At 39.2% G+C, this 21495-nt stretch overlaps 1 protein-coding gene across 3 annotated transcripts in view; it reads right to left on the bottom strand.

Moving 5' to 3' along the window:
• Positions 1-21495, bottom strand: part of TNKS (tankyrase) — a 113211-nt gene that overhangs the window by 65950 nt on the left and 25766 nt on the right. For all 3 annotated transcript variants that reach the window (XM_046939853.1, XM_046939854.1, NM_204340.2), the window contains one exon: positions 19296-19391. In XM_046939853.1, coding sequence (XP_046795809.1) covers positions 19296-19391 — 96 coding nt within the window. The remainder of the gene's footprint in view (positions 1-19295; positions 19392-21495) is intronic.

Consider the following 21495-nt stretch of genomic DNA (forward strand, 5'->3'; position numbering starts at 1 on the left):
ACTCACACCTTTTATCTTCAGTCCTCCAAGCTTCACTCAGCTCTTTTCCTTTACATCTGTACTTACCCATTTCCTTTATATCTGACTATTACTCAGAATCTGATTAGATTATAAAATACCTATTCTGAGTCCCAGAAACAGTATGGCTAGAATACTGAAGTACACTTAAGTTTAGGCATGCATGCGAGCATCCCAACTGACCTTCATTTCTTATGTGTAATGGGCTTGGTTGAACCAGAGCTACGAAGAAGGATGATCCCATTTCTTTGCTGCAAAACAACATCCTTGTCTCTTTGGCTCAAGATTGCACTAGAATGAATTCTGGCCTGCTGCCATGCTCCACTGCAGATATATACTTATTTCAATAAATGTCAGATAATCATTGCTTTCAAGGAAGAGGGTACCATCTGCCTATAATATCTCTAGACCTGTCTTTGCATTACAACATCACTTTTGCCTGAACACAGAAATCAATGAAGGGAAGGCTCTTGGGAATGTAGTGAATATGTATCCAAATTCCTGTCAACTATTGATTATGTATTAGTTTGACCTATATCTATAGCACAATTTCTTCGGACGGTGTGCAAGTTAGGTGGAATGATCCCCCTTGCACCAGGGTGTACGCGCGTCACCAATAAACACATACCTGCTCTATATCCTTACTGGCTATAGGGTCTGCTTTCCGCACATCATCAACACTGCACATTGCTTTGTGAATCTACTCATGTTACTCTAGCTCAGCTCATGCCCATTTTGCCTCTTCAGCAAGCACAAAGCAGCATGAAGCCCAAGCACAACACACCTCTGCAGCCACAGAACTGCTCTACCTGCTGCCATTATCACAGCAGTCTTCCTTCTTGACGTACTTTACAAAACATGCCTTGAATAACAGTGAAGTAGAACAATAATGAAGTTATCAGCCTACCTAATGCACTTAACCCTCTGTAGGAACAATAAGCAACAATGAGTACTAAAAAAGAAACAGCCTAAGATGCTTGGTTATTTAAAAACAGCTGATGCTGTCTGCTCTGCCTCTTATTCCTGCTGTATCTTAAATCAAGGTGCAGATCCTACAACTTAGCACTCATGGACTTCTACTCTAGAAGTGCTTCCTTCCACCTCTACAAAGGTCTTGGAGCTATCCGCTGGCTAGGGCAGACAAAACCAAAGAACTGAGCATAGGTTACCAAAGCAACTGCAATTGTGGGATGATCATGTTTATGCCCAACTTTCAGCTTTCAGATATTCCTGCAACTTTCTTCCTCCCTATTCCCTTATGTGCTCCTCTAAGACTTTGACGTTGGTTTAACTAAACCAAAGCTACAGATTCTGATTTGTGTCCTTTCCCACAAGCAGTATGTGTTTGCCAGAGTTGAAGGAATTAGGAGTTTTGGATAAGCGCTACTAAATCCTGCCATTGACCAAATGTCATTTACAACAATTGGTATTTTTCTTCGTGACTGATGAAACCAAGAAACAGTCTTTCAAGGGACAAGCTGTTGGCTGATGTCAGGAAAGAAACAAAGGAAATGCAACTAAAACTCTGGCTGAGTCTACACAGAACAAGAAACAGTAACTTCACATCAATTGCTTCCTTCATTTCAACTGAACATCCCTCAGATGAGGATTCATTACAAATCATCCTTGTTAACTGTTCTATTGCTCAAAGCAGTTCACTAAAGGTTATTTCGCTCTGTACACCATATTTACAAAGAATGACTGCTTATTTTGAATAGATATTTAATAAACTCACAACCAGGATGAAGGATTCAAATTTAACTTGCTTTTGAAACTTCAGCAGTTACAGTATAGACCTAAAACTTGTTGGCATATACTTGCATGCTTTCCTCAGTTTACCATCATTTCCATGCATGGTAACATTATGGTGCTATGGACAATACCCTCAAAGGGATTGGATTTTGGGTGGTGCTCTGTGGGTCCAGGAGCTGGACTCTGTGATCCTGTGGGCCCCTTCCCACTTAGGATACTCTGTGATGTGATGAAAACACACATTGTCAGACACCGAGAGAACAGCTTGTTCTCACCTTGTTCTCACCAAGCCTTTTCTATCATAACTTGAGAAAAAAAGAAAGTTTACAAAAATCCCCCTACAACAAATGTAATCGGAGAATTTTAGAGGGAGCTAAAGCTAAAGCCATTAAAGTTGTAGCAATCAGAAGTTCAGTTTTAGCTTCTTCAGAAAACATTAGTGGACTTCAACAATAGGTCCAGTTATCAGCATCATCAAATCATGACAACCTCAGCTCCCTGGCCATGAATGACCAGCTAAGTTCTCTAGGTTGTATGAAATAAGTACATTAGAGTGAGAAACACAGAAGGAAATGAGGATCTTTTCTTTGAAAGGTTAATGCTTAATGCAACTTTAATCACTTTAGAGAAAGGCCTCTCATCTTCAAGAATGTAAAATACATGCTCTGGGTTAAACCTTTTCATGTTTTTCAGAGTTTCTTACCTTGCAATTAGCAGAAGAAAACTGTATTGTACAAGCTTTTCCTCTATTCCAAGCATCGATTTCTTTTTACTGCTCCATTTAGAAACAACATTAACCTGTATAACTAGAAAGCCATTAAGATGGGACTATCCTGCGAGGGACAAAAGGTACAATTACAGTGTCCATAGACAAGAAACCACTGGGCAACACTTTGGAAGCCCACACAGCAGAGTACTTACCACCCCACTGAATACAAACACTGTGGTGGTGCTTGAATTCTCAGCAGGGCAAACTCTGCAGGTGAAGACACTGCATTGATCCCCAGCAGAATGCAATTCCAGATAAACAATTAGATTTCAAAGGTCATGGCTATCTGGAGAAGATCTTGAGAATCAGATAAAACAATCAACTCCCTCTTCAAAAAGAGAAGGAGGAAGATTCAATGAGCTATCAATCAGTGTGCCTCACTTCCATTGTGTTGAAAGGTACAGAACAAATAACTCTGGAAGTCATTTCTAGACATGTGAAGGACAAGAAGGCAACTGGGAGTTGTCAGCATGGAATTATGAGCAGTAAGTCATGCCTGACATAACTGATAACCTTTTACAATAAAGTGATTGGCTTCTTGGCTGACGGGAGTACTGAGAATTGTGAATTCTGACTTCAGTAAGGCTTCTGACACCTTCTCCAAGAACATCCTCACAAACTGATTAAGCAGAGGCTAGATAAGGAGATAACGTGTTGGGCTGAAAATTGGATGAAGTGCTCAGCTCAAAGAGCTGTGATCAGAAGCATGAAATCCAAGTGCATGCCAGTCATGATGGGATAACCCCAGGAGTCAATATTATAACTGATACTATTTAGTATCTTCATTTATGACCTCAGCAACGTGGCAGAGGGCAAATTAATAGATGACAAAAGATTGGGAGTAGTGGTTGATAAACCACACGGTAGCACTACCATTCAGATCCTGGGTCCAAAAAAGAATTCTCTTTCAGCAGTCAGCAATCTTGATGGTACCTGAACTTCAGAAGAAAACTTGCTTCTCAACTGAAGACAGTTTTTGGTACAGTGCAAATATCACTGTTTCCAGCAATGTGGTTCTCTTAATGCACTAGAAAAAGCCACAGGCTGTTCTCTGCGTGCCTTCTGCATCATAGCGTATACACATTATGAACTGCCTTATTATAGAGACACTTCAAGATTCCTCCCCTGCTAACCTTAAAGACCAAGCCAGCCATAGAAAAGTCAAAATAAAAGATGGGAAGCTATGCACTTCCTAGTGATCTCCCATGGAGAATGAGGGGGTAGAGGATCATTTTAAAAACATATCAATGAGCGTTTAAAGAATTATACTGGCTGTGATGCAAGGATCCAGAAATTACTAGCTAAATCACTAACTCTGCTCTGAAGTCTCTGAAAAACGTTAAAGAGATATACTGGGGTAGGAAGGGTGCCAAGAAATAAAATCTCAAGTAAGTAGTTTGACAGCATAACATTTTCCTTATCCATTATATGCGATGCTTAATGTCCTCAGTTTTATTTATACTTGTTCTATAAGAAAGAGTAGATACTTTCCCTAAGGTAGAAAGCATTACATTAGAGGTATTTGTTTTGACAAATATTAGCTGCCACTATTGTTGCTGTGTCAAGGGAAATCTAAGTATGTTTTAAAAACACTCACCAGACTCTAGTTGGCATCATAAAGAAAAATGCAACAGAACTAACTAAAACTCATGCCAGTCAGCTTATTGAAAATGATAGCTGTTCTTAATGCACAATAACAAATTACTATTATGTTTTGAATTTATATCATCTTCAAGGAGCTGAAATATCACGCTACTTGTAACAGTGTTGACTTTGTCTTTACTTGTACGTAAAGCTCTCAGGAAAACACTATCAGTTACTCCAGCATTGGAAATATTGAAATCTTCTAGATTAGCATACATTCCTTTAAAGGAGAGGTACAACTTGAGAAAACAGTACCATTACTCATGTTCAGCAGCAATTCTTTACAGGGCTCAAATAAATTATTTAGGCAATCTTTCAAGCCAAACTTCTGCATGGGCAAAATATTTTCCATGACGAATTACAATGTGAAATAGAAAATCCAATATCTTTATTTAAAAAAATGCTTCCAAAAAAAAAAAAAAAACCCATATGTGAGGGAAAAATGTGAAACAACTGCATAGACACTAAGGTCAGGGTAGAAGAGGCAAGTATAGCAGCCCTGGGTGCAGGACATTCCTCGCAGCCTGTGGAGAGGTCCATGGTGGAACAGGCTGTCTGCCTGGAGGGTCTGGCAGGAATTGCAGGGCCAGGGGAGTAGCACACAATAGATTGTATTAGCCTTCCCAAACTGAGTCTGTTAAGTCTTTCAACCACCAAGCATTTGCATTCCATGTTCTCTCTCTGTCCGACTGAGGACAGGCAGCAAAGGTGGTTGCTGAGAGCCTGGCAGCCAACCCCACCACACAGCTACTCTTGAAAGAAGCGACTGAGACCTGCAAGTCACCAGACCTGACCCACGAGCCTTGGACAATCTTTCAGGTGTTCAAGAAACCCTGAAACAAACATCATCATCCTATGGCTTACACATAAAGAAAGCTGAGTGTACTGAAACAGCTAAGTACTCCACCTAAAAAGGAGCACGTCCAATTCTTCAGTATTAACAAATATCTCAAGAGTTAGCTATCTACACTACAACTCCGTCACTAAACAAAGGTAAGATGGATGATTGAAACAACTGGCCATACAAAAAAAATGCACACATCCACAGTTGTGCAAAAAGACTCAACTACAGGCTCTCTAAATTACCACCGAAGGCTATTGTTGTACTTTGAACAAAAACACAACTCCCTTTATGGGGCAGGAATAGAAATAGCATCGTAGAAAATTGGTTTCTGATACCTGTTAAGTAGGTATGAAAGATAGTAGCATAATACACATGCATTCATTCTTTATGGTTTGTCGTTATTTTTAATTCTGGTTCTCTTGAGAGTTGCGACATAATTGACTATGATTTACCAACACATTTCCAAAGCACCAAGTGTTTTGCTTAGTTATGTTACAGCTTGCCAGATACAAGCAAACTTTCCATTAATAATATGGTAACAATTCAAAATTCTATTCCTTGGTGTAAGGCTGACAACAGACTAACTATTATGCTGAAATTAGAAACTGTTCAACACCACCAGTGAAGTAAAACATTTAATCATATAGTTCTTTTAAGCCTAAGAACAGTCCCATTGCACTGCAGGAAGGAATTACAAAAGGTGATTAAAATGCTACTAGATTAGGTACAAATCACAAAGAAAACCTTAATTTCAAAAACAATCGGAAGCACGTTAGAAACAAACAGGTCTGTGAAACATGAAAGGATTAATCTTTTTTGGCATTTCTTCTCTTCCATGTATTAAAGTAGTAACAATAGAAGAAAAACCACAGCTGACGGATTTTCAATATAATCATACCTTTAAAAATTGTCAGTAAAACAATCACGAGATTTATGTCTGAAAAAGAATTAATTTTGACTGTATGATAGATTAAGCTTCCTCATCAGTTTGACGTTGGATGAACAGTATGGGGGGAATAAAAGAACGAATCCACTACCTAGAAGAACAAACTACAGTCATAAAATCAGAAGAACTGTCAAACTAAAAAAAAAAGATAACACTCATTTCTACAAAAGGCAAACACAGATTGCTATGGATAGAAAAGGATATTGATCTGCATCTCCCTTGACCTGTGTACAGTAAAAACAAAATCACAATAGGATGATTTCCAAGGCTGGTTTTACTGCCCTTGAAATATCACGTCCAAAAGGACAGGCTGCACATCAGTGACTGCAGGAGGCTGTGGGAGAAAGCCTGTGAGGAAAGACCTGGTGCTACTGTCTGCACTGAAAGCTGCAGAACTGCAAGGCACCATTTCTGCAGAGAGAACCAACACTGACATTTTGGAACAAGGAAGCAAGTTGGACAGACAAACCAAGAAGAGCTGATTCAGAGATTCAGGAGGTTTCAAGTGTAAGTTCAGCATTTACATATCTGAGCCCAACAGTTCCACAAATACCCATCAGGGATAGAGATTTCACAAAGTCAGGAAAACTCAGTGATGACATTTAAGATATAATAGATACTGCTCAGAAACGCTGACTTCAATTTTTAAACAGAAAAACCCACCCGTGTTCCTTGGTCCACTAAGACAATAGAAGAAGAAAATGCAGAATAGATGTGTCTGCTCATTAATCTGGTGAGAAATACTGCTCTGACCTGTCTCCCTTTTTTTCCCTCCACATACTATGCTTCTCCTGAAGTAACTAAGAGAAAGAAGATACTTTAAACAAGTAACTTTTATTCTATTAAAAAAGGGTTTGTCTGCTCACAGGACGCAGACAACAGCCACTGCCCACAGAACTTACCTGCAGTACCACAGAACAGAAGAGCCCCAGTGAGGCCTTCATCTCAATGGCGCCCGCTTTACCCCAAGATGGTGAGCACTGCAGCACTGGTCCAGTAACCAGTCTTGAAATCTCTTAAAACTTTAAACATTCTACAAATTTCTTTTCTTACTCAAGGACACTGAACAGTATCAAAACACACCAAGCTTTCTGTACTCAGAGAAAATGTCAAATTATTCTACAGACTAATACACCATACCAACTACAGAGCTTTTTAAGATTTTTGATCAAGTTTGTTTTTAGAACGTGTTTTCCAATTTCAAGTTAAATGCTGTCTAATTATCATACCTCGATAAATCACACATATTTATGAGACAAACTCCTGTTTGACATTTTCACAAGAGTTGTTGACCACATTAATTCAGATGTTAGCTAATTTTAGGTGACAAGACAAAAAAAATATCAAAGCTACAATGAAAAGGCATTAATAAGGAGGTCTCTTCACAGCAGAAGTTATCTAAGTAATGAAAAGCCTAATTCAGGACTCAAATAAAAGCTATAATCACAAAAAAGATAGCAAGTTGACAAAGTAAGTACTGGTGAACGGACACCTATCTCAAAAGAAAAGAAACCCACTGTTTTCACGAAAGCACCCAGAAACCCAATGCAAACAAAGTAAGTCATCTGCAGTCCTTACCATAATGAAAAAGTACCTGTGCAATGACAGTTATATTTACTGCATGGCTTGATATTCATAACTCTACTACTCATCTTTACTGAATTTGTAATCTTAATAAATAGAAAGGCTATAAACATTGGTTTACTAATCCAAACAAGATTACCACGGAAAATAGCAGCAATTTCATTTCATTTCTATGCTAGACTTATGAATGACTGTATGAAAACCTTCAAATAGTTGACCATCAGAAGGAAAAAAGTAAATAAATCAAGAACAGTCATCAAGCTAACTTTAAAGTCCTTAAGTTAATGACTCTCAAACCCGCTCTGGAATTTTTCAGATCAGTAAAGAAATTTTGTACAGAAGTACGTTACTATGCTCTTAAAAACTTTACCACAAAGTCCCAAGGCTCTCACTTTGTTCAGTCTTGAGTTCCTTAGTCCAGAGACAATTATCCAGCTTGGGAATTTGTAACCGGAGGTCACAGAGTACTGTCATATGATTAAAACTGCATTAAGCTACCAAAGCTTAACAGAAAATGAAGAAAAACATTTTCTCTCGGTGAAGAGAAACACCCAACCATCTGAACCTTTTTGAAAAGGCTCATAGTGCAACAGCAGCATTCTTGCAATTTCAGCTGCATGCCTCTAGTTGGTTACACTACTAGATGGTACATAGCGAGGTCTTGCCCACACAAACCTATTTTCAAACATTAATGTCTGCATATAATCATGGCTTTTTGTTTTTATTGTTGACCTGCATCTCTACCCAACAGACTGTTGAGAACTAAGACCTTACCTGTCCAAGAATGGCACAGAATATGGACAGAGAAAACAGGTGGTATGAAAGGAGGCTGAGAGGACAGAAAAGGATGTTTAGCAATTGTTCCTCTATCACCAGAGCAACCCAATGATTAACAGCAATCAGTGTCTGATGAAAAACTGGATGCTGTCAGACAAAAGTGAGAAAGATCTTTCACTGAAAAATAACTTCCAGGCACAAAACCTAACCTAGACTGAAAGCGTAAGCAGGTCTCCAGTCTCCACAGGCTAGTAAAAACCATGAGACAGAAACCAAAATTCAGACAGGTTTGTTGCATCTTAAACAAAGCTTCCCATATTCTTCAGCCACAAATCAAATTAGTGTAACCACAGAACACATTAAAAATAAACGGAAATGCCCAGCTACTTAAACAAGTTGTGGTTTTGCTTTTTTAAAAAAGAATTTTTCTAGTTCTACCCATTTATCATATTCTACGAAAATCAAGTTTGTGCATCAGATATTCATCAGAGGATCTGCTTGCTTTCCAACAATAAATCCTGAAATGAGACAAACACTGGATGGGTAGTTTTTCCTCCTTCCTTACTTCAGCCTCCTGGGAGGATATGCAATTTGGTTTGTTTGTGTTTTAGCACAGCTAAGCTATGCCATGCTTAAACGGCTGCATTTTTCCCCTGGAAAAGATGGAAAAAGCATAAACTCATGAGACTAAAACCTGGAAGTTCTAAATCTTTGTAGTCATTAGTTACAGCACTTGTGATAACTAAAGTGAATTTCCCTTACTGAATCTTTTTTTAAAAAATATTTTGTTTCATGACATAACATTCAACAGATACACAGTACTTCCAACTGAGTGTCATGATAGGAGGCTATCAATTACACCCTTTTTCCATCAGTTTTTTAGATAGCCTTGTGCAATACACTGCTGAGCAATTTAATTATAGTAGTCACCACTAAAACAGCTACTTGATTAGTTTGTGTCACTTGCTTCAGGTTGCCTTCCCTCAATCATTCTACCTCAACAGCTGGGTTGGACACTAGGCTGGGGTCGTGGTGTAGAAGATGTGGTCCCATCAGTGGCATTAGCTGGACCCACTCGGACCTATTGCCCCTGGTCTGGCAGCCCAAGCCACTCAAAGTGATGCTTACGGTTACATGATGATAAAATGTAAGCTTCTTACATCTCCTCAGTCATCTCTGGAACTTTCTGTGGAACACAGAGAACACACCCATGGCCACATGAAATGTAAACTGTAACTGTGTCTGCTCATTCACAGATCACCTCATCACATAAATCCTATTAACTCAATTTCCATGACACATTTTTTCATTCATAAAAATCCCCCACACCCTGAAATTCATTTCAAAAAGACCTATCAAGGCAGGTGGTCTAAAAGCTGGGAAGAACATGAAAGCAAAACAAGCTGCATCCAAGAAATGACTCTACAAAATCCTAATTGTACATTGAGCTGGTAGTAATTCTGGTAGCTGCTAGGAAACTCTAGCTTATTTAACACTTGCAATTCAAAAATCTAACTTCCATTGTAATTCTGCCAAGTTTGATTCCTTTAGGCTGAAATTCTAATTGCATATCTCAATCTAAGTTTAAAAATTATACAAGAAGAATAGCACCTTTGTCTCGTAGACAAAGAAAGTTTGTGCTATCCACAAAACTCACACATCATGCTCTCTGCTTTAAGAAAATACAAAACCTCTTTGAGCTTTGAGAAGAAACTAATATGTAGATATTTCTGATTAGAGACTCAAGCCATGACAGAACACCTGGGTCATGCCAAGTTAGAAGAAATGCCCAGCACGGTCAACTTGAAAAATCCAGCCCCACCTATCTAAGATGGAGGTTTCTGAAAACTGCCTCTTGGATTAGACTGGTCAGGGAAAAAAGAAGGATAAAAGAGCCACTCAAATTATAGTCAGGAATAAAGAAGAATGTTGAAGGAAGTCTGAAGTAAATGATCGTATTGGTTGGGGTATACTTACATTAAAACCCATTACCCTCTATTCCCATACACATTCTGTTTGCACGTACATGCATTCTGCTATGATCATACCACTTTCCTGCCCATAGGATCCCTGACTTGCTCTCTGCAAAGGATAGCCAGTGTTCAGCATATCAATGAGGACTGCACAACAAACTAAATCTTACTGCTGGACACCTGCTTTATTTACTGCATAAATATAAAGGCACCTAAGAACTGTTAGAAGCAGCAAATGCCACGGCAGAGCCCAGCACGCATTCCATTCCATTTACGACCCAGCATCCTAGAGTGAAATGGGGTATCAGAGATGGATGTGTATGCTGTATTTCAATCCCTGCAAGGAGAACGACAGCATCAGCAAAAGGGCAGAATAAAACTTGGAGCGCTGAAGGTTCAAAGAACTGCAGATAAACTCAAAGGAGATTGTCACAGACTTAAGTATAAGCTGTCTGATATAAGCCAATTATGTTAACTTGAGAGTTTCTGTAACAGTTTTCAAAGAAAAAAAGTCACAATGAGTAGGTGAAAACATTTTAAACTAAGTTTGAAAAGAAATTCTTTCAGACATTTTAATGCCTCATAAGAAAACAAAGGAAGTTAAAAGGCAATTTTATTTCTCCTTTCGATACTTTGCCCTAAAAGCATTTGACCTTTTATATTAACAAAAACATAACTCAGGAGCCCAAATCCCTTTAAATTTAAGAGTGTTGTTAACTACTTCTCAAACTCTTGTCCTTGATTTTGTTTCTACCACCTGTAGTAAAATGAAAAGAAAAATGATTCTGACCAAGCTAGGTGCCCTGTCCAAACATACCTGTGAGCACAGCCCGATGCCTGGCCAGCCATGCAGAGCAGGAGCACCTCGTCACTGACATTTTTGAGCTTAACAAAGCCTCTTATCAGCGGACTGCCACTGACCATCGGACTGCAGATAGTATATCAGAACTATGCTTCTTACTCAGATTATTCCAATAGGACCTTTCAAGCCACAGCCACTAGCTAAGTAAGAAGTTTTAGAAGAAACAAACCCATTTACACAAAGTAATTCCTAAATTTGCGTTGTTTTCCAAATTCAAACAGCTCTTGGGAAAGCTCACAGCACACAAGAGGGAGGTTGCTTAGTTGTGGCTCTCCAATCTCAGTTGTAGCTCTGCAGTTTCTGTGCAGTATTATTTTAGTATCCGCACATTTATTAAAGACTCTTAAAGCTGTTATTTTGCCAGTTCAAGATCAGAAGAATGGAAATAACACTGAGAACTGGGAATATGCGGGTGAGGGGAGAGAAGAGAAAGGGATGCAAGCTGGACACAGAAGCTGAGGAGATCACAGACTCTGGATAAGGAGTTTATATGACAACCAAGATTAGAAGTCAGGAGGAAGAAACAAGAACCACGTGGACCAGTCAGTGATGCTAACAACAGCATGTAGGACCGTCCTGTAGGTTTCCAAAGTAAATATTTAGCTGCTTTAACCATACGTGCAACCCTTTTCTTCCCATCTTGCACCATTCCCTGTTGCTTTCTACTTCTGCAGCAAATGAAGCAGGAGGCAGACAACATTCTGCTTTACTGTGCAAGTTTGATTCCTCCCCAGAGCAAAGGCATCCTTATCATGAATGAGGCAGTGGGTAACAGTCAGCAGTCCTATAAGCAAAGTCTGTATCCTAATAAGTACATAAAAAGGTAAAATCAGATGCCTCTTTCACTTCCTAGTCAGAATATTTCTCTTTCACAACATAAATATTCCTTCAGATTCATCCATCTAGCTTGGAACAAACGTCTTAAATATTTTACACACACAGACTCCCAAGGTTTTGGTTATGAGTCTTCAGCTCTTTCACAAGTTTAACGTGGCTTCACTTTAGAAGAAAACAGCACAAACACTGTACTGCTGCTGAAGTTACAGCACAAAAAAAAATGAAAGCAACAGCAGCTTTTGTTTGTAGGAATAATCCAGCTAGCTAAAGAAAAAAATATCAGGAAAGTTTCATGCTTGCTTAAAGTAATCAAAGACAGCACAAAAAGAAAATCCATTGAAATAGTCAGAATTGCAGCATGGCTTTCCTACTCATGAACAGAACCAAACAAATTAAAAGTTCTATCACACCACCACCTTCACCCACTCAACCAGTAGCACTCCACCTTGGCGTACTGTCCCATGCAGAATAGCATGCAGTGTGAAAAGGCCACCCATGGATAGTGGGAAAAATGTAGTTAAGACCAAAACGGTACGTGGCTGCAGGATTGCCAGAAGTTGTTGCTAATAAGCAGAAATTCACAGCATTGACTACATTAAAAAAAAAAATAACCAGACTCAAAATGAACAAAAAGTAACTTAAACTGAACAAATAAAATTATACAATCAACATTTAGTCTTTTTTCTTCTTTAAAGGAGAAGATTGGTCACTGCTCGAGGCAAAGAAACAAACAAGACAAGTGCTCTGATGCACTACAGAAATAGAAATGCTTCTTACACATTTCTGCCATCATCTTCCCTAGGGCATGGAAAATACATTTGAGGCTCTTATTTACAAGTCAGAGAAATCTTATTTGTTATTCTGTCCATTTGATAGCAGATTTAAGGAAGAGAAGTTTATTTTGAGTGTAAGTTTTACTGGGTATTACAGATTACATAAATAAGCGTACATCAGATTTCTGAAAGCTTGCAGACCATCCAAAACCCTACGCAAAGAGCAGAGTTGAGAATCAGAGCACTAAAAGACTGTACTGAGGTGCTTTGTGAACACTTGAAAAGAATTAATTTTCCAAAGGAACAAGCCAAGAGTGTGACTCCACTCAAAGACCACTTATTAAAATGGATCTACATGAACATCATGGTTAAAATAAAGCTGAAAGGCTGAAAAAATCTGGGAAAGGGAATGGTGCAAATCAAAGCTATGTTTTTCATCAAAACACCAATCCTGAATCACACAATGCCTCGGATCTGACCACCTACAGCCTCCACAGACTTTCAACTTCTTACCTAAATCAAGAACAGGAAAAGAACAAGTTGCCTGATCCAAGCAGATAGCCACATCCCAAAGAAGTCATTTCGAGACACACAACTGAGCTGAAACACAAAATGAGGATGATAGTGCTCACCTCTAAAATAGGGAACAAAGAGAAAGAAAGGAGAGGCTGTCAGAATTCTAAAACTAAACTCTACAAAAATATCATCCAGAGATACAGTTACACTAAGAAGAAATCCAAGCATATTAAGGCATGGAAACAGAAAATTTAGGCATCAGAACATACACATTGGCTCACATAAATCCTTGAGCAAAGTCCTCCAATCCGAAATTAGGGAAATTACATAGTCATGGAATGGGAAGTACTTCTAAGGACCAGGTGCTTCAAAGCATGATTAAAAGCTGGAGTTACTTGTTTGTTTTGTCATAAAACACATTGGAACTGGTGTTAAATGATCTACAACGTGGAAGGAAACATTTAAGTGACTGAATTACCAATTAGAAAGACTTAAGACAAACTCAAGGAATGAGCAATAGTACTGAACAAATGAGCATCAGGACATAAAGCCAATAAACACTACATGTATAATATAATCAGGAGTTATATTCATGGGAAATCTAATCCATAAACTTAAGAGAAACTTAGAATTCCAGAGGTTTCATGAAATCCTTTGTTTTTTTTTTATTACCTCTGAATTCATAACTAACTTCTACTGAATAAAGCCTGGAACAGAAAATGCCACTAACACTATTGAATCATCACTACAGAATTCAAATGGATGTCATGCCAGAACATAATGCTCATATCTAGATATATCATCCTGGAAGATAAATTTAGTGCTGGAAAGTGGAGAAAGAATCACTGATAAGAGATACTAACACATGTGAAACGTCATTTTCACTGAAGTAAAACACGTAGACAGTACAAAACAAGAACTGCTCTTCTTGCAGAGGAAACAAGTACATGGAATACCACCTAGCAGCTAAAAAGAAACGTTCATTCCTCTCTTCCTAACTGAAACATGGTGACGTTAGAACAGAGAAAGGAAAATGGTTTCCTCCTAAGCTCTGTAATTCCTTCAAAGAGGAAAGAGGGAACTGAAACTAAAGAACTTTATGCTTTCAAATATAACAAGATAGTCACAATTATAATATTCTCTAAAAATAGGGGATTGTGCATTAATTCAAGGATATACACATCCTCCTAGTTGTAACTTACAGGTGAGGGTTGTTTCTATGACAGACTTCATGTTACATAGGTGCCACAAGTATATTTTGCTCACATCATTCTGAAGACTGGATGAGCTATGCACCTGCATTCCTGAAGGCAGGTCAATGGTTCTAATAAACCTCCAGAAAGTAAACAAACTATTGTGAAGGACTCCAAATGAACAGGCATCATATCATACCTGTAGCAGTGAATTTGTGCAAATGGCCTCTTTCTTTCCTGGTAAAAACAAAGACAGCAAACCTACCTGAATGCTAAACAAATAATTACTGACTTATTCAAGTGCAAAGCCCTTTTCCAGTACTTGTTTAATACTGTTTGCTTTAAGATGTAAGCCGACAGCTCATCAGAAGGCAAGGATACTCCTCACCTGCTGGATTTCTCACACTTGTCTTTAAGGCTGCAGACCCTGGTCACTTGTTAGAAGATATGACAATTTTAGAAAAATGAAGAGCTCAAACCATTGAAGCAATATCTGTCCTCCTTCCCTTTACAAATGTTCCTCTTCTTTCAAGTGCTGCTTAGGATGCTGATTTTTTAAAGGCAGAAGGTACACATAGTCCAAATGATTTGATTCTGGAGGACACAACGTGCAAGAATTAGCCCAATAAAAGGAAAAGGGGAGGAAGTTTGCAGGTGAAAAGATTATTCTAATGGAATCAAAAGGAAATGCTAATACCCATCTAGTACAGAAGACCTTCTGGATCATTAAGTGCACCTGAAAAGAAATATTATCAGATCAGAAGGAAAGATGAGGGGATTTAAGACTGTGAAACAATAAAAGCCGCACACACAAAAACTATAATCCTCTTCTCATCCCAATAATTCTAAAATTAATGAGTTGTGCCTAACATCCATTTTCTGTTCTGTAATGTTCCATAAAGTTTTTGCAGCGAAACATCAGATTTTCCCCTTCCTGGCAGGCAGCTCACTTCAAAAAAAATCTGCAAATATATTTCAATAAATGGACTATGCTCCCCACTTCAATTAAAAAGCTGACATGACAAAGAGATAGAAACATGAATCCTCATTAACACTTCTGATAACCTTGACTGTGCTTTCACTCAAGCTGTCCTTCACATCCAAAAAACCTGAGTGAGAAAAAGCTTAATAGCACCTGATTACTTTGTTTATAAAAGACTTTTCCACAGCAAGTAGGAAGATCAGAGTCTTGTTCAACTTCAAAAATTGCTTCTATTAACAAACAAGACATTATTTCCTCCCTTCCCAAAAAATCTTTCCTCAATCTGGAAAGGCATCGGTTAAGCTTTCTCCATTTGGACCTCTTTCAAGAATAGAATGTTTTAAGCCAACCAAAGCCAACCCTGCAAAACAGTGACATGGAACAGTCAAGAATATGTTATCCAGCCTAAGCATCCTCAGCTCCTGCTAACAGCTCAAGTACAGAAACAACCGTTCACATACAGAAGGCAGTTCAAGACAGCAGACAATATGGGGAGGTGGCAAAAAAAAGCATCAATATGTGAACATTCAAACTAAATCATTCTCATTAACAATATTGCTGGCTCTTCATAAACTGCACAGGAAAGATATAAAGGGATATCAATGTTTAAAGAGCCAATAAGCAGTTGAAGAGAATAATGAAGACTAATAGGACTTGAACTGCAATAGCTCCCAAAGGCCCTCTTCTGGATGGGAGTCCCACAGTGCCAGGCACAGCCACAAAGATGAGTCCCCAGCTCAGAAACCGCACATTCCAAATGAACAAAAATTAACTAGGATATTAATCTGAAGTAATGGCCCTGTTTATCAGATGAGATATTTTTAGAGCCTGTACTAGCGCTTTAGCCTAGAGAAAAAGATGCTTACAATCTCTTTCTGATAACCCAATTCAGGAGCAGTAAGGGAAGCTAGGGAAGTAAAAAAACTCCCTGCTCTCTAAGTCACGAAGTGCTTGGCTCACACAAATGGTGCTTACTCTGCAGGAGGGGAAAAAAGACTGCTTTCCTGCCTAAGTACTAAAATGTAGGCTCATCATCTCTGTACATTTTTTTAAGAAGCTGCAACTAGGTGGTTATTGTAAATTACAATGAATTTGATGGAAAATAAATTTAAGTCCATTTCCATCTAAACGTTAGCCTACCCTTTGCGTTGCATAACCTTTTCAATATATTTTAAGAGAACAGACTAAGAAAATGGCTGGAAGTCATCCCAGAAACCAGTGCGTTATATATCCTTTCTGTAAATTGGGAGAAAAAGATACCATACATTCTTCTAGGCTGAGACACAGAAAAGAATGCACCACTGTGGATTCAGCACCTGCTGCCAGAACACCTAGAAATGTTCTTTATGCACAGGGAGCATCCCTTTTAAAACCCATGCAGAACTCTGAAAAAAAGATTTTATCAGTTACCAACAAACTTTCACTTTATTTCTAAGCTGCAAGTCAAACGCAGCCTATTATCATACTTCATTCACAAAGTGATTAACATCAATGCATGAATTTGATCAAAAAAGTGATAAAAGAAACCCTGCTCTCCCACAATCGATAGAGCAGCAGTGTGGAAAAGTCTATTAAGGTCAGAGACTTGATAGAAAAGGCACTAAAAATAGCATCTTAAGAACAGCCCTGACACACATACTGTTTAAAGACACGCAGTAACAACTACAGATCATGCTTTCAGAAGCACTCCACTTTAAAAGCTCTAAAAATCCCACCGTTCAACACTAAATACTGGAAATTAAGTTAACATCCTCCTGATTCTTAATCCAGTAATACCTTTAAAGTCTTGATGCACCTAATTACAAAGCATTGCTGTAGCTAAAGATTATCCCAAGCCACATACAGCCTAAGAAATCCCTTAAGCCTCCTTCTTCCAGAGAGATGAAGACAGACATAAAGATGATAACATATGGAAAATGAATGAGAAAGTAGCAGCCTAACAGGGATACTAGAAAGAAGGGCAGCATCCAGAAGAATTAAGCACTTAATAGAAAGTTTCCATTTGAATGGCATCCAAAAATCAGTTTCTTCAGTGTACTGGAAGCATGCAGCAGCTAAAGCAGGAATCAAACTGTTTACAGACTGGAGGCTAAGGTGCACAACACAGACAGAGCCCAGCATAGTCAAGAGCCACCTTGAGGACAAAGCTGATAAAACCAAAAATGGACTTTCTTACCTGGAAAAATAAGAACACCCAAATTTACCTCACCTTATTAACACTGAATATCTAAAGAGCGGCAGAATTGGATTTGCGTGCATGTATTGATATGCACAACCTGGCTGCAACCATTCATTTCAGAAGCTTGGTTAGTGGGTGCCAATACACAAGTGCCAGGGGTACGGATGCTGCATTCATGTAGAGGGCTGCTTTAACCCATCTCACTGGGCTGCAATGACACCTTGCCCTCTGCTATGCCTAAAGCACAAGGCACTGATCCAGCGCCTAGAGAAGTCAACGGACAAGTCATGTGAAGCCATCATCATGGACCCTGCATCTTTTGCTATGCCCTCAAGTTCTCTCTGAGCAGTCTGAGGACAGATCAAAGGCAGGACACCCCAAACTGTACACATACCAAGCTCCCACAACAAGGTGTTAAACAACCATTACACTGTTTAGTTACATTGACTCCCAGATGCCCTTTCCGCCCTCAACATCTGTACAACTGCACTACTAACAGCAAAAAATTACATTAACCTGCTTAATACAGCTAGCGTAGGAATTAATGCTGCAGGAATGTGTTCAAATTTGACACTGAGTAATTAAACTAAACCATATGTATTTAAAGTGCATTGTTCCAAAAGCACTCTCAAACCACTGCAGAGCTTTAGATAATTATGTATAGCAGTCAGTGCGCGCTGGAAAGAGAAGATGAAGAAATGTTCCTGACAAAGTGAAAGGAACATCATCTGAAGAAAGAATTTGGGTGTCGGATAGCACATAACCTATAAATTATGCTGTCAAAAAAAAAAAAAGAGAGAGATAGGGGAAATAAAGGTACAAAAACAGCTATTTCTGTAAGTGCAGCTCAGCTGCTGAATCCTTTTCTATAAATCTCATTGTACACATTTTTAAATCAAGGATTACTTTGTTTTAAACATTATTCCCTACCTGTCAAAATGGGCACAGAGGAGCATGTATTTCTCCATATTTATTTGACAGGCTACTAAATTAAAATGTTAATGCTTCCTAGTATGCTGCAACAATCAATTTATAAAAAAAGCTGTGTACAAAGTTGTACTTGTATAATATTTTCATGAAGAACACTATTTGACAGCTAGCAGTCCCCAAAAAGAGAAGAAATTGATGGGTGACAGAATTCTATCAAAAATGACTAATGAAGAGGAAGAAAAATGAGGTAGCATGTGCATCTGCAGCAAAATACAAGGTAACTGTTAGTCTCTGCAGTCAGTAGCAGGTTGTCTTTCAGATCACAGGTACTTTTATAGTTATACAATTGTCCTTGCTTGCTCAACACTGAAGGTCTCCAAACAACTGACCTGGTTATTATTATTTTCTATAGGCTGGGGGCTCCTATTCAAGTCTCACATTGGGTAGCAACCTCAAAAAGTAACACAAACGCAGTGAATAAGGAACGATGTTATGACAGACTATTACAGTTTTAGCATAAGTAGAATCAGCAAACCTTTAGCAGCACAGCAAATTAATGACAGTTACAACAAAATGAAATCTGGTAAAAGGCACGGTTTCAAAATTATCTAACACAACAGATCATCCAAAAAGGCAGAAGGCTTTTAAGATGCTGAGCTTGCACACACAAAATGAACCAGAGGGAACACCGCTGAGGATGGATGTAAGCATCTTACCTGTGAGTACAGCTTTTGCTGAGGGGTCTGCCAGATCCAGCGCAGATTTCCCATCGGTGTTCCGAATGTTTGGATCAGCTCCGTGCTGCAGCAGCACTGTGCAGGGAAAGCAGAAACAGTATCTTACCTCAGGGATACACGGATTATTTACAGTTAAGTGTCTCCTCGGCATGATGTAGGCATAAACACACATTGCACAATTTTATTTCCCCCCTTTTTTTTTTTCTTTCCTTTTTCTCCCTTCCCCCCACCCCCCAAGCACTGCAGCAAAGAATCTCCTTCAGAGTAAGGCTAAGTTGGCAAGTTAAGATGTAGTAAGATCACATGACTCTTCCTGATAAACATGAACCCTGAATCTCTCGCAGTGCTCAGGTCTGGATCCCTCCTGTCAGCCGGGAAGCTGTGCATTCCCTGACTCACACTGGTAGATCTGCTAACTGCGAAACCGGCTCCCGCCTTCACCGCCGCTACTGCTGCTTGTTACCACTCCTGTTCCTTTTTCTGCTCAATATCCAAAGGCAACCGTGCCTCCGTACAGCAGCAATGCTCCAGCCTTTTAAGGGCTCACCACTTAGGTGCAATATCTTAACCACAGCATAGCAGCTTGCCCTCAAGAAGCATAGTAAATAAGGTAAGACGCGTCTTGGTACCTGCAGCCCATATATTTAGAGGCTATTATTCTCATTGCTTCCCCTGTGCATGCACTAAACCTACATCACACAAAAATCCAGTTAGGTTAAAAAACTCAAGAGTGCAACATGCAACTGTATGCCTATGAAGGTATTAATAGAGTGAATAACCACCTACCAAAGCTCATCCAAAAAAATGAAAGCGACAAAGAAATCCAGAACAAAAGCAAGAGAATTATACTGCATGCACAATTTTAACCAGAAATGAACTTATTTTTAAATTAAAATCTAAACTGGCAGTATTGTCTTTATTCAAACCTCTCTTCTTACACAATCCCAGCTTTAAATGCCTACAGCACTGCCAAATGCCAGGTATTTCAGTTTAATGGGCCCTATGCTAGATACTTGCCTTAGGCTGAATTTCTGCAAAACTGTGGTTCTTTAATGAAGTAAATTGACTTGTTTTATGCTTCACCAAGAAGCTGTGATTCCTTCATGGTTGTGAAAGAAGATCAAAATAGGCAGATTGGGCTTTTACTAGGAGGGCTGTGTTTTGTTTGTTTGTTGTTGTTGGTTTTTTTTGTTGTTCAAATCTGCCACATCAAGAGGAAGACACAAAAATGAACAAGTTCAGCAAGGACATGCTGAAAGAGCCTTGTTAACACCTGGTACCCATGTTTTCTGAAGATGCCATCTGTGCCACACGTTACCACACCTTTAGAAATCCTACAGGCAGAAATGACTCCCTGCCAGTGTCACAAGTCAGTCAAGCACTCCAGCAGGAGGCGGTGAACAGGACCTTTTCCAGGCTTTCTTAAATACAGACAACAGAGAAGGTAAGTAAGGTAAGTACAGGTAAGTATCTGTCTCTATTCCCTTGGGTCCTGAGGTGAAGAAAGTTATTTGTCCCAAAACACATCAAGGGAAGAGAGAGACCCAAAATGATGATACAGCATGCCTGGATGAGAAGATGGGCGAATTCGTGTGGAAAAGAGTGTGGAACAAAGAGCTATGGGAGAAAAATAACTGAACAAGTTGTTGCTGAGCCCCCCTCCATCACACGTGAGAAGTTGTGGCAGTACAGTGAAGTTCCTGCAGTCTTACTTCTGTGACCAGCAAGGTCATGGAGCAGATCCTCCTGGAAATCATGCACGTGGAAAGCTGAGAGGTGACTGGTGACAGCCAACACGGCTTTACTAAGGCTAAATAGAGCCTGACAGATTTGGTGCTCTTCCATGACAGGGTTACAGCGTCGGTGGATAAGGGGAAAGCAACTGATGTCATCTACCTGGACTTGTGCAAAGCATATGCCACTGTCCCAAATGATGTCACTGTCTCTAAAATGGAAAGACATGGATGTGACAGAAGAATCATTCTGTGGATAAGGAATTAGCTGGATGGCCACATTTAAAAGTTGTGGTAAATGGCTTAACACCCAGGTGGAGACTAGTGGTGTTCCTCAGGGGTCTGGATTGGGACCAGGTTTATTTAACATATCTGTCAGTGACTGGGACAGAGCATCCTCAGCAAGTTTGTGAATGACACCGAGCCGAGTAGTACAGTCAACACAC

This window comes from Gallus gallus, chromosome 4 (assembly GCF_016699485.2).
Source record: "Gallus gallus isolate bGalGal1 chromosome 4, bGalGal1.mat.broiler.GRCg7b, whole genome shotgun sequence".
Taxonomy (NCBI): Eukaryota; Metazoa; Chordata; class Aves; order Galliformes; family Phasianidae; genus Gallus; species Gallus gallus.